Source organism: Telmatherina bonti, assembly GCF_933228915.1.
Source record: "Telmatherina bonti genome assembly, chromosome: 1".
Lineage (NCBI taxonomy): Eukaryota > Metazoa > Chordata > Actinopteri > Atheriniformes > Telmatherinidae > Telmatherina > Telmatherina bonti.
In genome coordinates this window covers 35,127,622-35,143,799 of record NC_136619.1, presented here as the reverse complement: position 1 = coordinate 35,143,799, position 16,178 = coordinate 35,127,622, and the positions used below count along the sequence as shown (strand labels likewise).

Below are 16,178 nucleotides of genomic sequence, written 5' to 3'. Positions count from 1 at the left end.
AACTAAGTGAAGGAAGGCTTGGCAAATGACCAGAAGTCATTACCTTAACTCAGTAATCTTTATTATAACCCTGCAGAAATCACGCGCTGCATGTAACTAAAGTTTGGGAATGACAAAATATTGTAATGCAACAAAAATGAGTCATCTATGAATTTCTTCATTAAGAAACTTTTAATGGAAAAGCTTCTGCAGATCCTGCAACTTTTAATTGCAACCCTTCTCCAACACACCTGAATCAAATGAATAACTCGTCGCCAGGCCTTTTTAGAGATAGATGACATGTATTTAGGGGCGTCAAACTCCAGTCCTCGAGGGCTGGTATCTGGCAGGTTTTTGTTGTTTTCCTTGCTCCAACACACTTGATTCAAATAAAATAGATCCAACAGCTTCTTGTCAACCTGTTTTTTCATTTTTGTCAGGTGTGTTGGAGCATGGAGGCAAGAAAAACCTGTAGAGTACTGGTCCTCCAGGACTGGGGTTTGATTCCTTAAAGGAATTCAACTAAAGGTTGCAGGATGGGAGGTCTCGAGAACCGGACTTGGTTCCGTACAGAAATAGAGGAATCTGATTTAGTATTTTTAGTGGTATTGGATGATGGACCATTACAGCAAGATAAAAACAACAATAATAAAATAATAATAACAATGAGAATGATATAATCATTACTATTATTATTATCATTACTATTATTATCATTAGTATTATTATTATTTCTTCATTCATGAGGATAAAAGACACCCCGTGCTAAGATGTCAGAAGTAGATATGTTTCTACGTGTGAAGCGTATTTCCTACCTGTTCATTACTGACACTTTTGTCTGTGTAGTACAGCTTGTAGGTGAGGATCTCTCCATTGCCGGTGAGGGGTTTGTCCCAGCTGAGAGAGACTGAGGTGGGTGTGTTTGACACTGCCTGCAGGTTTGGAGCAGGGCCCGGCACTTGTACTGGTTAAAAGAAAATAAATTCACACAGAAGAAAACAGATTAGGAAACTATCCAATGTCCCCACCATCAGCTGCAATAACTATGTTGAAAATGTTCCTGCATATAAAGAGAAATTAATTTAATATATAGAAACACAAACATCCCTTCTGTAGTCATGCTGTAGGGCTGCTGATAATGAATTTTTCAATTAATCTGATATCAAGTAAATGCTGCAGAAGAATCGCCGATGGTTTTTGCTTGTTTTCAGAATTATCTCATGATTTTGCCTTTAACTATTGATCATGATAATATGCATAATAAAATCAAATAAATCAAGTTTTATTAAACTGAATGGCAGGAGAGAGAAATGCAGATTTAGGTGTTTATAAACAACATAACATCAACAATAACCATAAAATTTCTCAGCAATTCATTGTGTTGCATCATACGAGTGTTTATGCTTGTATTAAAGTGCTCACAGAAAGAGATTTTATTCGTTTTATCAATTTAGAGGGAGCCATACTTTGGGAAATGGACCAAAATTACTTTTGCACAAAAGTCGTGTTGGCCAGGTGGTTGGTGTGTTTTTTGGATAATAAATTATGATGCACACCTGCAACTCTTTCATTATCTTTTCCACGCTGCGTCCCAATTAGTCACAGCTAACAGTTCAAACACATATTTGTTGTGTCCCTTCCTTGCTCTCCCCCGACAGAAAAAGGAGTTTCATGGGAGAAATGTGTCTTCTACAAGTAGTAAAGAGAGAGTAGATTACCGCGAAACTTTGGGGAAAATCTGGTATATGTACGAAACAATCAGACCTCATTGACACAACTTCCGTTGTCTTACTTTATAAAGCATCTTTTTTTTTCTCTGGCCCTAAGATAAAAGAAATAACAAAAAAAGGAGTGGCGACTGAGATAGTGATTAGATGTTAATCTCTATGGTACAAATGAAAAGAGTCTCAACATCTGTAGAAATATGTAACATTACTGCAAACACAACATTCATAATCAGGACATTCACATCTGAATAGACGAGTTTAACAAAGCAAATAAGAGCAGAAAGCGCTGATCAAACAACAGTATTCAGTTCGGTCATTAAAATGTTAATCTGATATTTACAAACTGATTACATCCTAAAGCACAAATACAAACAACTCAGAGATATTAATTATGATCTGATTTAGGCTCAATCCCAATCCTCTCCTGAGCTAAGGTACCGTATTACCCTTCAGGGGTCATGAGAATTGGTCCTTTTGTACCTCAGCTGGTTCACTGGAGGCCATTTTGATGGCTAGATGACCATTGCAAATTAGCGAATGAAGCACAGGAGTGCGTCCTGGCTTGCCTGGTAAGCTGCTGTGTGAAGAGGGTCATGGAGCATCAGGAAGAAGCGACACACCTCGATGGACTTAAATTACCTGATCTACTCTGTACATTAAAACTTCGCTGAAAAGCAATGAGATACCGACTGAAATAGTCCTTATACTTCCAGGAAAAAAAACGAAAAAAAGAACTCTTTATGTTCTTGGTGATGTTCGTAGAAATGCACCTTTTGTTTCTGAACAATTCCCCTCCTTCTGCTCAATTTGTTTTGCTTTCTTTGAGCAGCACCCGTGTCCCTTTGATGGCATCATTTCATGCTGCATTTCTACAGTGCTGGCTGGTGTGCAGACGTCGGCTGCAGCAGCAGTCGCAGCAGAAACTAGAAATTCAGACACTGACAAGACCATTGCAACAACCGCCTCTGAAGTTCACACACACACACACACACACACACACACACACACACACACACACACACACACACACACACACACACACACACACACACACACACACACACACACACAGCGAGCCAGGGTGGATGTTTCAGAGTGGCGACCAAAGACATCGTGTGTCATCTTTCATCTTAGTCACCCCTAAATCAAACGATTTATACTCAGCTTTATAGTCAAGAGTATATAACACAGCTGTGTTATATAGTCAAGATGAAGACGGGCAGCTTAAGAAGTCTGACTTCACGCTTGGCAGTGCAGTCATTTCCAGTCAGATCCAACAGCTGATAAAGGTTCATAAATAAGTATCTAATCCTTCTATAAACATTCACGTTCACTTAATATCCCTGAGGAAGATGATAAAGGTTATTAGCGCTGGATTTAAATGTAGAACCCTGGTAGACATCCATATGACTGTATGTTAGCTAACATGTTACCTTTAGCAGCAGGTTCCTTACAGAAGAAAGCAGCTCCATTTGTCAAAGTGCAGGGATGCTGCAGGTATGTGCCTCTGTGTGTGTATACACTCGAGTGTATTAAGCCCGTCTCTGTGGAGAGGCGATACAGGGCCACGTTGTGTGCATATGCCTGGCACTCAGATGCAGGTCAACAGTTTAAGCTCCACTTCGTAACATGTCCTTACAGCATAGTACACACGCGACAGAGACATACTAGACAAGTACAGCCCGCCTTCGCTGCTATCCCCGTGGGTGGCTCGGCTCCTGCTGGCAGCCATTTAGGTGTTATGTGTGCATTTGTGCGTGTGTGCCGGTGTGTGGATCCGTCTGCCCTCAAACCAAGGACACAGGTAGAAAAACAGCGGCTGACCTACAAAGCGACATTGACAGAGCTGTTGCTCAGCCAGAAGGAGAGGAATGACCACAGTCTGACAGGGAGCTGGGGGATCCCCTCCACAGCACGCTGAAATGCTGGTGAAGCAGGGATTTAGAGCCGCCACCGCCAGGAGGCTCACACACCCGAAACAATGAAGAGAAGAAGACACACGAGGAGGAGGAGAAGAAGAAGAAAAAGGAGAAGAAGAAGAAGATAAAGAAGAAGGAGAAGAGGAGGAAGATGACAGAGGAGAAGATGATAATAATGAAAAAGAAAGAGGAGAAGAAAAAGAAGGAGAAAAGGATGAAGAAGAAGAAGAAGAAGAAGAGGATGAAGAGGAGGGAGATGAAGGACGAGAAGATGATAATGAAGAAGAATGAGAAGAAGATAAAGAAGGAGGAGAAGAGGAGGAAGAAGGAGAAGAGGATGAAGAGGAGGAAGATGATGGAGGTGATGATGATGGATGATAATAAAGAAAAAGGAGAAGGAGAAGAAGAAAAAGAAGGAGAAGAAGAAGAGGAAGAAGAAGATGGAGGAGAAGATGAAAATGGAGAAGAAAAACAAGAGAAAAAGAAGAAGGAAAAGAGGAAGAAAGAGGAGGAAGATGAAGGAAGAGAAGATGATAATGAAGAAGAAGAAGGAGGAGGAGAAGAAGACAAAGAAGAAGAAGGAGAAGAGGAAGAAAGAGGAGGAAGATGAAGGAGGAGAACATGATAATGAAGAAGAAGAATGAGAAGGAGAAGAAGATAAAGAAGAAGGAGAAGAGGAGGACGAAGGAGAAGAGGAAGAAAAGGAGGAAGACGAAGGAGGAGATGATAATGAAAAAGAAGATAAAAAAGAAGAAGGGAAAGAGGAGGAAGAAGAAGAAGAAGAAGAAGAAGAAGGAGGAGGAGATCCACTTAGTCTCTTTTCCCCAAAGTAATTCCTTTCCATCCTCCAGCTGAGACATTCTAACGAGTCTCTGGAAAGAGAAACGTCCTGAATATTCATGTCATCCCTCGCTCAGGAGGAACACAGTGGGCTTACAGGAAATACTGGGGAGTAAACAAGAAGTGGCTCAAAAGAGGAAAAGGTTGCATTTCTCTGGTGTGGTGATGGGTGGTCTGCCTGAACATGGCCCCTCTGTGTGAACCTGTATGTGGAGGGGGGGGGGAATGATGCGAATGTATGCTGTATGAGAGGGAATATTTGTTTGTGCAAATGTTTATATGCACATTTTTGCACCCTTTCCAACAACCTGGCTGGAGTTTGCCTGTTTATGTGTACCGTATACTGAACACGTATAAATGAACAGTTGTGTGTGTGTGTGTGTGTGTGTGTGTGTGTTACCTTCAGCTTGGGTGGCCACTTTGAGGCCTGCAGAGCTCTCCCCCTGCCCGTTGCTGTTGTGAGCCATGACCCTGAAGCGATATTTGGTGTCTGGCATGAGGTTCTGGATGGTGACTTGCATTTCCCCAGGACGGCTGGTATTTACAACCCGCTCCCTGATGTGGACACACACACAAGCAAAACATTTTCAATGATCTGTGTCTTATTTGCAACTAAATATTGTTAAAAACACGTCAAAACCTAGATTTAATGTTATTGTTGTTGAGCAACGTGGCTGTAGAGTTTTCTAATATGACTTTTACTGTTTCTAACAGGAAGAAGGAGAGCAACGAGAGTCTAACATTATCTTGATATCATTATTCTACATACGACTTGCATGTTTTTAGTCTTTTTTTTATAATATGTTCTCATCTTCCAGCCACGTGAGTGCATTTTGAAACAGGGTTTTGTTTTTTTTAATTTCCACTAATTTATTTCCTAATTTGTTAATCTCAGCAACCCCTTCTCGAGTCTTGATCCCTCCCACTCAGGATGCGATTAGAGAAGACAAAGAGAAGAAACAAGGGGACTGGAAGCGAGCCAAGAGGCATCTACCAGCTAGGGAACCACTATCTCTATCAGATCATCATTAAGAAGGAAAAGCATTCATTGTCTTTCTTACAATGTTTGGATGTAGAAAAACGTGTCACATCCCCTTCAAATGTCACTCATATAGAAAATGTTTGAGCAAAGAATCTCTCATCTCTTCTCCGCATGCATTTTAGGAACTAAGACAAATCTGCTCAGATCAGTCACAGAGCTGCTGGTTTTTAATCTGCAGCCTAAAATGTACATTTATGTTAAACATCACACAGCCCATTATGTGTCGCATTTTCTTTTCTCTTTCTCTTTATTACACAGAGAAATGTCTGGAAATATTTGTAATCCAAAAGCGCTCATGTTGGAAGCTGCAGTCCTCACTTGTTTGCTGTTTTTTCCACTGATAAATGTCTCAAGTGACAACCTGCGGGGGGGTCTGTCTTTACAGTGTTCGTACAATCGCTGCCTTTTGCAGATATGGTATATTAATATTTGCATTTACATCCCTAGTTGTAGCACAGTTCAAAACTACTGTGTCAGGCCTCCTCTGAAAATTGCTTCAAGCTATTTTGCAGGGAATAAAAAAAAGGGAGGACTTGTGGAAAATCCTTTCTGCTTCTTAAATTTTCTCCTCAGTCAAACGAAGTAAATCCTCGGCTCATAAAGGCAGAGGGGAATTTATTACAGCAGCACTTCAAACAACAAAATCACAGTGTAAGAGATTTCTTGTTTGTGTTTTTGTCTTGTTTATACCTCAGCGTTAGAAAGAAATCCTATGAGGTGAAAAGTTTTGATTAAATAAATGGCTACTTTTATAAACGCTTTAATTAGACGTGTTCAGGGCGCTTTTTTAAACTCCCCACACACACATGTATGTATATTGGCACCCTGCAGATGGTAGCGGTAATGTGTGTGTTAGTACCCTGCTGGTAATGCGGCGTGTTGCTCTACCTGCTGTTGCCTTCCTGGCTGTAGAAGACGGAGTAGGTTAACTCGTCTCCGTGCGGCTCGGCCGGTTGGCGCCAGGTCAGCTTGATGAAGCGGGTGGACACCAAGGAAGCCACGACGTCTCTAGGCGCGGAGGGGGTCGGCCCCGCTGGACTTCCTCCACCTCCGGAGCCTGGCGTTACATGGTCAGTAGTGTTAGGAGTCAGTGAAGGGGGAGGGAAGGAGGGCAGGGCTACGTCTTTGGGGAAAAGGAGAAGGAGGTAAAGGGGAAGGGGGAGGGGGAGGGCAGGGGATAGAGGCAGTGTTGGGGGGGGTCGAGAGAAATATTGCATCCAAATGGACAGGTTGAGGAGAGGAGAGGAGTTGAAATGGAAATGACAGTGGAACGAAAGAAAGAAGGAAACAAAAAAAGAAGAAAAACAAAATAACAACATAACAAAAAAGACTCTTGGTGTGACAAGAAACCACAGAAATAAAACACTCCTACTACACTCACAAAGCTGACAAAAGCACAATACAAAGGGGGCTAAACATGCAGATCTACACACAGCTCTCTAATGTTAGGGGGAGCAAAACACATCGTCATACATTTAACTTTACGGCAAACAGCGTTCAAGCCAATCATTTGTGACTTAAAATGATTGGTTTGCATGTTTGTGACATTTCCAGTGATTAAAAAACTGACCGACATTCAGCGGCGAGCAGAGGTAGACTTTGTTTTCACGGCAGCAAAGTCACCTTGTAGCCCCTGAAATGTGCGCATGAACACGGCTGGGTTTGTATGAGAAGGCAGCAACACAACTTAAGACTAAAAAGTTCAACTTGAAGCTGATATTCTTCCGCCAAACGGCACCGGTTGATGGTGTTTAAACACTTTTACCATCACATTCCACAGCCTAGCCACAGAAATGCTTGTGATTTGATTTAGAGGGCTTTTTCTTTCTTTCTTCCTTTCTTTTTGAAGGAACAATCTGTGGTCAGACTCTGAGATCTGCTTTCCATTTGCCAGGAAAGCGAGCAAAAACAAAAACCATACGGAAAGAATGTCAGTCAGTATGATGTTTCCATTTGTTCACAGGTCGGGGAAAGTAACTGGAGGGCGAAGCTGAAATACAAAAAAAGGTGTGCAGCTAGCGCAGTGTCCATATTGTGTATTTCTTTCCAAGGCACAAGTGATGAAAAGCAAAGCGGCCGCTGGCATGCCTGTCTGTCATTGCTCACTGACAAACCGCTAATTTGGCTTTCAATATTTGTTTACATGTCGAAGTCTCAGTTCACTGGCTTCTGTGATTGGACCAATATGAAAGATTTCATTTCAAGCAGACTTTTCTGTAAATAATTACTCAAGAATGAAGAATCTCGAGCTTCAGTTCAACATCTGCAGTGCAGTCTGATTCAGATGATGTGGTCAGTGTGTTTCAAGCCGGTCATGCCTTGCACATTTCTGAAATCAGGCCACTTGTATGTGAAATAAAACAATGATTGTGCATCAGAAGCCATGACTTCAGGCTGTTTATTTACATTAATAGTGGATGCAGAAGTGAGAGCACCTGTTCCCCAGTTTAGATGGACTTATTTCAGATGGAAAATCACTGGTCCCAGTTCCATCTAGCAGCCCAGCCACTAATAATTATTCCATAAAACATATCCAAAGCATACTGGTTGCTTTGTCTCTGGGATTTTGGAGAATTGTACAAAAGGAAAAGAGCGATGCTCTTCATTGATTTTGGCCTCCAACAAGCTCAGAGCTAAAGAGTCAGAACTTTAGCCTCAGAGCCGATGTTACGTTTCAAATGCGCTTTGCTGGGAGTGAGCCAACAACAATGCAAAACGTATTATCATCCTAATGCTTTCTGAATGCAGCGCAAATTACCAGATGCTGCATAATTATCCTCATTTAGAGAGCGATACATACACACTCGAAGCAGGTTCAGAATAAACAAAAGCCTCAAGCCTGGCTGTTGACAGCGAAGAGCTTCCTGCATTAACAAAATGTGAAAAAAACAAACAAAAAAACACAATGGGCACTTCTGAGTGAAGAATTCATTGTCCTCTGAACAGGGAAAATCTGATCTGTTGCTTGAAATTCTCCCTAAAACTGAACACTTTTCTTAAAAAAAAACAACAACTCAGAAATAGATAAAAAAAAAAAAAAAAAAAGAACAATTTTTAGCTAACATAAGCATTAAGTTTTATTTCAATCTATTAATTTGCAAAAATTAAATCCAGCATGAAAATAAAAGATAAAACTGAGACAATTATGATTGCCACCTTAAAATTCAGGTTGCATCAATGTGCCAAAGGCAAAGTTTCTATTAACTCTGTGGGTCTGTACAAATGAGCTGACATCACTGAGAAGAAAATACTTGAATTAACTGCGAAGACTTCTGCTGTGCATGCTAATCGTGCCATACCTGGAGTTACAAAGTAATAAAACCACTGAGGGTTAGAATACATACGACATCTCCCTTTTTTTTTAACAACCAGAAGGACCATTACTACTAATCTATTGTTTGTCCAACATGAGGAGGGTGTGCATGTAGGTGCCTATAGATATTATTACAGCACAAACACTACATGCATGATTTTCTACTTTAGATAGCAAGAAATGGAGCACTTTAACAATGACAGCATATTCCAATTCATGTAGATTTCAGGGTGGACGTTACGCCGCCTTCAACGTTGGCATATGATGATGTCAAAGTGCTGCCTATTGCACACATGCACCAAATCTGTGCATCCAGATCGCAGAACCATGAGCGTTATGATTATGATTCAAGAAGCAGGTTTATAAAACCCAGAGCGCAGATTTAAACCACATGCTGCTTCTTTTTTCTGCTGATCCTGGAGGTTCATGTTGTTCTGCAACATCCAGACTTCAGCCAGATGACATAGAGGACAGAAAACTCAGCCGAGCCAAAGGTCCAGATACTTTCTCAAAAGAAAACTCAAACCTTATCTTTGGGTTTTTGTTTGCGCAGCTGAGAAATCCATTTTTTAAGGGAAACAGAATTCAGATAAAACCCAGGTGACATGATGGAAGAGAAGGTTCTAGAGGTCAGAGGAAGGTCCTAAAAAACAGACCACTTAAAGTAAAACCATCAGAACAAGCAAAGCAGAATAAGGAGTAAAAAAAAAAATCCTGAATTTAGTGACAAGCAGGACGAAGACACTGCGGTGAGGCGTTCACTGTGGTTCCGACAAAGTCGGGGAGATAAAACCATTACAAGCCACTTCCATCTCCACACACCTTGTCAGCTGCAGGTAATTGACATGCTGGGCAGTTTTCAGTGTCCTCCTGACAATCTGTCTTGTACATGCACGCCTGGGATTGTTACAGTAAGGTGGTGTCAGCCTCCCGCTGCTGTTGCAGAGCTCTATTCATAGCTGATTAATAGTGTCATTAGTCTCTGTGCCAGAGGTAATGAATTACTGGCATTAATGCTTAATGAGGAAGGTTACTCTAGATCTGCATACTAAATCTGAATACAAAAGAGCAGTCAGAACTACGACACTGTTTATCTTAATAGTCAATGTAAGCAAAAGCTTAAAAAAAATATGTAAAGATTATGTTTAAGTTCTGTTTAGAGCTTCATAAGTTTTATCTTATGTTGCTTACTTCTTAATCCCTGTGAGCGCAGCTGTAAAGTTATGCCAAGTGGTGTTCCCATCATCTGGCCTCAGTCCTCTGATAAGAGAGCCAACCTCTCTGGCTCAGACTACACACCTCTACCAAGACAGCATAAATCTACAGAATGTAGATATCTGCCAGGAGCACCCACAGCACTGTAACTACAGAAAGTCTCTTCAGAGGAAATTCAGCAGGCTGTGCCAGGCTCTTGCTAAATGGATTTTCTCAGGACTGGTTTCCATGTCTAATGTGGTTCGGTAATGATGATGGCGTTAAGAGACAGATGTAGCACAATGCTAATGGTCCATTACTGAGTCAGTACTTTTATCTGCCACAGAAAAGGGGAGCGAACAGAGCGAGAAAGCTCGATATACTCAAAAAGCATGGTCTCCACAGAGTACTCAGGAAGCTAACACAAAGAAGACGGTCAATTAAAACTGTCGCTTTGGAGCCGCTTGTCATGCACACGGCGCACTCCTCCCCACGTTTACCATCTGCATCTTCACTGCCTCGTTCAAACAGAGCACAAATACTACGATAAATAATACAGAACCATCAGCCTTTGTCATATTCCATGCAAACATACGATAGTTGCATGGTTGCAAAACTGAAAAGCCCTTTTACTGCGCTTGAAAGTAATTTCAGTGAAATCCAAGATTCCTTCTGAGTGAAGATAAAAGAGAAAAAATATTCTATCAGTAAAAGGAAAATGGGTTGTAAATAAGAACAGAGAGCTTGAATCCTTCGTACGAGTTCACAAAAAATCAAGAAGAAAGCCATCAGTTTGTTGCAGCAGCTACTGAAAACTGTATCTGTTGCGTTTTTTTTTTTCTTTTTTACCCCCTCCTAACTCTAATATGGGAGTGATGAGCGAGCCTGACGTGTGAGCAGCTCCTTAATGCGCTGACAAAAGCAGCCAAGTCAGAGAGACAAGACAAATGTTTCAAGGAAAGACACAGTGAGAGATGAAGGGAGAGAAATGGAGGTTAGGAAAACTCCAACCGGGCCTGCTTTGACGCGGAGTTGTGTGTTATCCTAATACCTTAATCACAGCAATAAGAAATGAAATTTTCCAAACAATTTTCTTGCTTTTGAAGCAACGGAGCAATAAATGAAAACCAAGCATAAAAACAGTAATTGTGACAATGCACCAGCATAGCAAGAGTAAAATAATCAAATCCCTGCTCATTTCACTACACACACGCACTTCTTAGCAAAATAATCTTTGTCTTGGGATTTTTGCAGCACTCTGTATTGTATCCAGACACCTTATCACTGACAAAAGAGGGAAACTGTCAGAGATTTGGTATCAGATGGAGGGTGGAGCGTATGGGTAACTGCTCACAGTCCCTGCTGCTGCAATAATCAGAAAGAGTTGAGATTAAAGTGTTGCGTGAATTTCCCAAAAGCTTAAACTGACAAGGTGCTCTGACTCACTGACATAACCCAGGAAGAAAAAAGTCTTTGTGTGTCACATTGACTTTCCAGAAATATCAAAAGGCACCGTCTAGGCACTCCTTTCAATCACCTACTAGTGGAAAAAAAAATCTTTTATATGCCGTTTGCGAGAATATTACTGCTGATACTGGCTCCCGATCGGATGCACCAGAATGAACCAAATGACTTTTAGGGTCAAAAAAACTTAATGTGCAACAAGCTGCTGCTGCGAGCTGTAAAAGAAAAGAATGCATTTCTGGATCCTCTGGTACTGGAAACAAAGTGCGATTTGAGAGATCTACAGGATTCTGGATGCCATGTGGTGAGACGCTAAATGCTTCGCTAGGTGTTGTTTGTGTTTCCGTAGTTTCTTTATCAGGAAACCTCCAAAAACCTCTGCATGTTTTTGTTTTATCAGCCAAAAAAAGCGAGCCCTTTTAAACCCCTGCAGCCATTTCCCTTTAAATGGCACAGTTGACTCAATTTTGCATTTATCTTTCCTTTTTTTTTTCCATCCAGAATCAACATTTCCAAACTATCCGCAGGCTTATATTAACAAGCAGAAGGTTTGAGCATGAGGTATGTTATGGATGGGTTGATGGTATTTCTGTTTCATATCAAATCTTTGGCCCCTAAGGATTTACTCCCTGGTAATTTGGCATTAGTATAAAAAAAAAAAGAAAAATGTTAATCCCTTCTATGGTTTCACAAAATAAACACTAAACAGAGATGGTTAGTATGCAGAAATGTGCAAACTTTCATTTTGAGCATCATACAGCAATATGTACCCTATTAACCTACAAGGACACATCTGAAAGTTGAAGGGCTGGTGGTGGATTTGTTTAAATTTAAATAACAAAACTACATTTAAAAAACAAACAAACAGGATTCAGCATTAAATACAGCCTGTCAAGGTTCTGCATGATCCTCATCAGACACCACAGGATGAGGCGGGAGAGTTCTTTGGCTTTTATAGTAGAGAAAAATGTCGAAATCACACATTTTCTGTCCTTTCTAAAACGTAAAATGTCACCGTTTTGCTTTGTGACTGAGGCTGCCTACAGAGGCGGAAAACCCCAGACGATCCACATATCCAAACAGGAGCAGAAAACACACACCTCTGTTTGGATATGAGGACAATAATTGAATGGGGTTGGGCACATCAATAATTAATCATCCAATGTGTACATACATCATCTCTTCACCATCATACACGTGTACCCCTCCTTGATCCTTGAGCCACTTGTGAGTTAATTTGGGTGCGATTGCCTTGTACCCGTGGACCCCTCCCTGCTTGCAAAAAACATGCACGAACACAGGACCAACATCTGCCTGCCCAGGCTTTATATGCAAATGAGTGTCCCATGTAAACACCCCCCTCCTCTATCTCCCTCTTCACACTTTAAATCTGCATCATATGCATCACGTGCTTCACATGCTGCCTGTGAGAAGGGAGCGGGGCCTCCTGGGCTCACCTTTCAAACACATCAAACGAGGCAGTGATGCTGCACATCTCCAGAGCATTTCACCACCAATGCCCAGGACTGGAAACAAGCTTTCTGTCTGCACCGCCTGTAGCCTTTGTATCTTATTACCTTGGAGGTACGCAAGCACAATTCAACCTTTCTGGGGGAACAGAGCAAGCCTAGAATCAAGTAATTGATTTCCAGGAAAGCTTTGTGTAACAGTGTGTATGTGTGTATACATGCAGTAGCAACATTTCATGTATAAAGTAAGTGGAGCTGAACAACTGAGAAAGGTCTGAAAAGGTCAAATAGGCTGTTTGCAGAAGTGAGAGCAGCTTCATTTCCCCTTTGGAGATTCACTAACAAACACTCGTGCTAATCAGACTTCCAACAATAAAGTGGCCTCCCTGGGCGAGGCCCACAGAGAAGCGGCAATGGTGCTACGCTTGCATCCAGTGGGGTGCCCATAACCCACTGTGATCTTACTCACAATTCTATTTTAGCTTATGGAAACTGGGAGGCTCGGTAAGGAGAGGAAGGTAGGCGATAACAAGAAAAACAAAAGCTCTGGCTTTGGCACTGCCGCTCGCAGGGGTCATCTGCCTGCAGCGAAGGGAAGGGTGTGAAGGGAAAATGATGTTTTGTGCCATTTGCTACTTCCAACTACTGCACCCAAAGGAACACCCAAGTCCAAAAACATCAGACTGGCGTCCTGGATGAGTGTGTTTTGGAGGCGGACTGTGTTATTTAGTAAAATATGGGCAGGTGTTAGCATACACATTCAAGCCTAAAGCTGGTTTTGATAGCGATAATGATGATGCAGTTATTAAAGGGTGTTATAATGCTTCACATTTCCCCAAATGAAGCGGACTTGCCGAGCAAACGGACAAGGATTTGTATAAAAAAGGCTGATGTGAATGTGTCCTTAGGCTTGTCTGCTACAAATTAGGGGCCAGGCGTTTATAGATGAGGCAAAGCTTTCAATAAGTAAATGCAACCAATAAAAAAACTCATGCTGGTTCAGCTTGTAAATGCACACAAACACTCTGCTCCATCCCTGAGAGGTCAAGCCACGGCCCAAACACCTACTCCACCCCTTAAAAACACCAATTTGGTTGTGGACAATTCCCACACAATCCACTCAGGCAACAATGCTGCTGATTAACGTCCTGGAGATGGAACAATATATTTACAAATTACGATCCTTTACTTGTCGTAGGCATGTAGGAGTTTAGGTTCATGCTTTATTCAGAGCAATGTGACATTTTTTAAAGCATTATCCTCAGACTGGGAAGTTTATATGTTTTTCTAAGAGACAGAATTCAGAAATATATGTTCACACTTACATATAATGAATATTCACCCTCAAATGTATTTATTGTGAACAATTAGGATTCATAAATACAACAAAGATGTTCAATGTAAAACAACATTACGATAATTGTTAAAACCCACCAAAATCAAATAATTCTCCAGACTTTGACTAAAGATATGGCAGCAGCATGACTGTGGATGCTAATTTCAGCTAGATGTAGCAGAGGAGCTACATTTGGTGACTATTGATGTATCTTAATGAGAAAAGGCAACCGTTACTCTCTGGTTCCACTTTATTAGCTTATGTTGAGTGACAAGCAAAGACTGCCACTCCTTTTTAGGCTTCTTCGATCTGTTTCTGCCATATCACATTGTGTGGACCACTGTTACATAGTTTATATAGTTGGAAATGATCTACATCCTATGCCTTTAAAACATGAGACCTGACAAGTGGAAAAACAGGAAAAAGTTCCCTGTTGCTTTGTAAATGTTATGAATTTTTCTGAATTCTGAATTTTCCCTCGGGGATGAACAAAGTATCTTTGATTTGATTTGATTTGATGAACCGGTTGTCTGCTTCTAACTGCTCACTGGAAAGCTAAGCCAAGCCTTTACTGCATTAATCAGATCAAACTTTATTTGTATAGCACTTTACGTGCTTAAAAACAATACAAAGTGTTTTACGTACTAAAACAATTTACATTAAAATAGATAAAACACACACATACACCCATAGTCCCCTTTCACCCACCCACAACCACCCTCACCAATGCCCTATTAGCCCTATTAGCCCAATAACATTAAGCAGAACCTCATAAAAACCATGATTAGACTGTATGAAAGTAAGCAAGTGTCGCTTTGAATGTTGCTGCTGCAAAATCTGTTTAATAAACGATGATTCGTTGCATAAGACACAAAAGTAGACAGAATCTCATGTATTGAGGCAAATCAACCAGCTCTTATCATGACTGCCACTTTCACACTTTAAATTTTTTGTTGGATATAAACTTCTTCAAAGATGACAATTCAACTGAAACTCTGAGAAACAGCTTGATACCAGAGATTAAACATTAGAAATCTGCCAAAAACTGCAGCTTATACACTGTAGTATTCTTGTCAGACATGTGAGCCACCCCTGATTGTGTGCAGAAGAGAACAATGACAGCTTTCGGCAAAGCTTCCACCAAGTGCTACCATTTTCTTTGTTTGTGTGTGTGTGTGTGTGTGTGTGTGTGTGTGTGTGTGTGTATATTCCATGGAGTGAACTGAAAATATTCACACCAGTGCCTGCTGGTGGAGCTATACCTACAGTGCCAGGAGAAGACATGGTGCGCAGCCCCGCACTGCGCTGACACATTCACAGGCTCACAACGTAGCGCGCTGGTTCCTGCTGGCCTGACGGTGACCCTGCTGGCAGATGATGGAGAACACTGTATTCCCCGTAGAAGGCCCGAGCTTTTATTCAGCGCAGAGTCTGGCAGGAGGGAGGGGTCTTTTAGCAGCCTATTCTCACTTCTTGATTTGAACAGGGAATAAGGGTGGTGCTCTGATGTGGAGGAAGGATCCATCCTCTGCGGCTTGTCTGCTACAAATGTGTTGTGGATGATTTTCTTTAAGATTTCTTTCACTGAACGATTCTTCTACTGAAACTCAGTTTCTCTGTCATTCATGGCGATCTAGTTACATTTTATATTGTGTGAATGTCATTCTTCATCACTACTAGCAAGCAGCAGTTGATTCGTTAATGTGAAAACAGGGGTCTGTAATGTCTGTCTGCACATATTTACACCGGTGAAATTAAAATATATTTCTTATGCGTAAAAGTGTCCATGTGGAAATAATTATTTCATGCGTTAAAACAATACTGTTTCAATATGTGAATGTGCACTTCTGTTACAAATTTGCTGCAGATTTCAGATGGGTAAATTAATAAGTAAT

The 16,178-nt window shown here is 41.2% G+C and overlaps 1 protein-coding gene across 1 annotated transcript in view; it reads right to left on the bottom strand.

The window, feature by feature from the left end:
- Window positions 1-16,178, bottom strand: part of neo1a (neogenin 1a) — a gene marked incomplete at its 5' end in the record, with an annotated part of 184,754 nt that overhangs the window by 33,152 nt on the left and 135,424 nt on the right. The window contains 3 exons of the mRNA XM_079253663.1: window positions 795-943; window positions 4,866-5,020; window positions 6,396-6,630. Coding sequence (XP_079109789.1) covers window positions 795-943; window positions 4,866-5,020; window positions 6,396-6,630 — 539 coding nt within the window. The remainder of the gene's footprint in view (window positions 1-794; window positions 944-4,865; window positions 5,021-6,395; window positions 6,631-16,178) is intronic.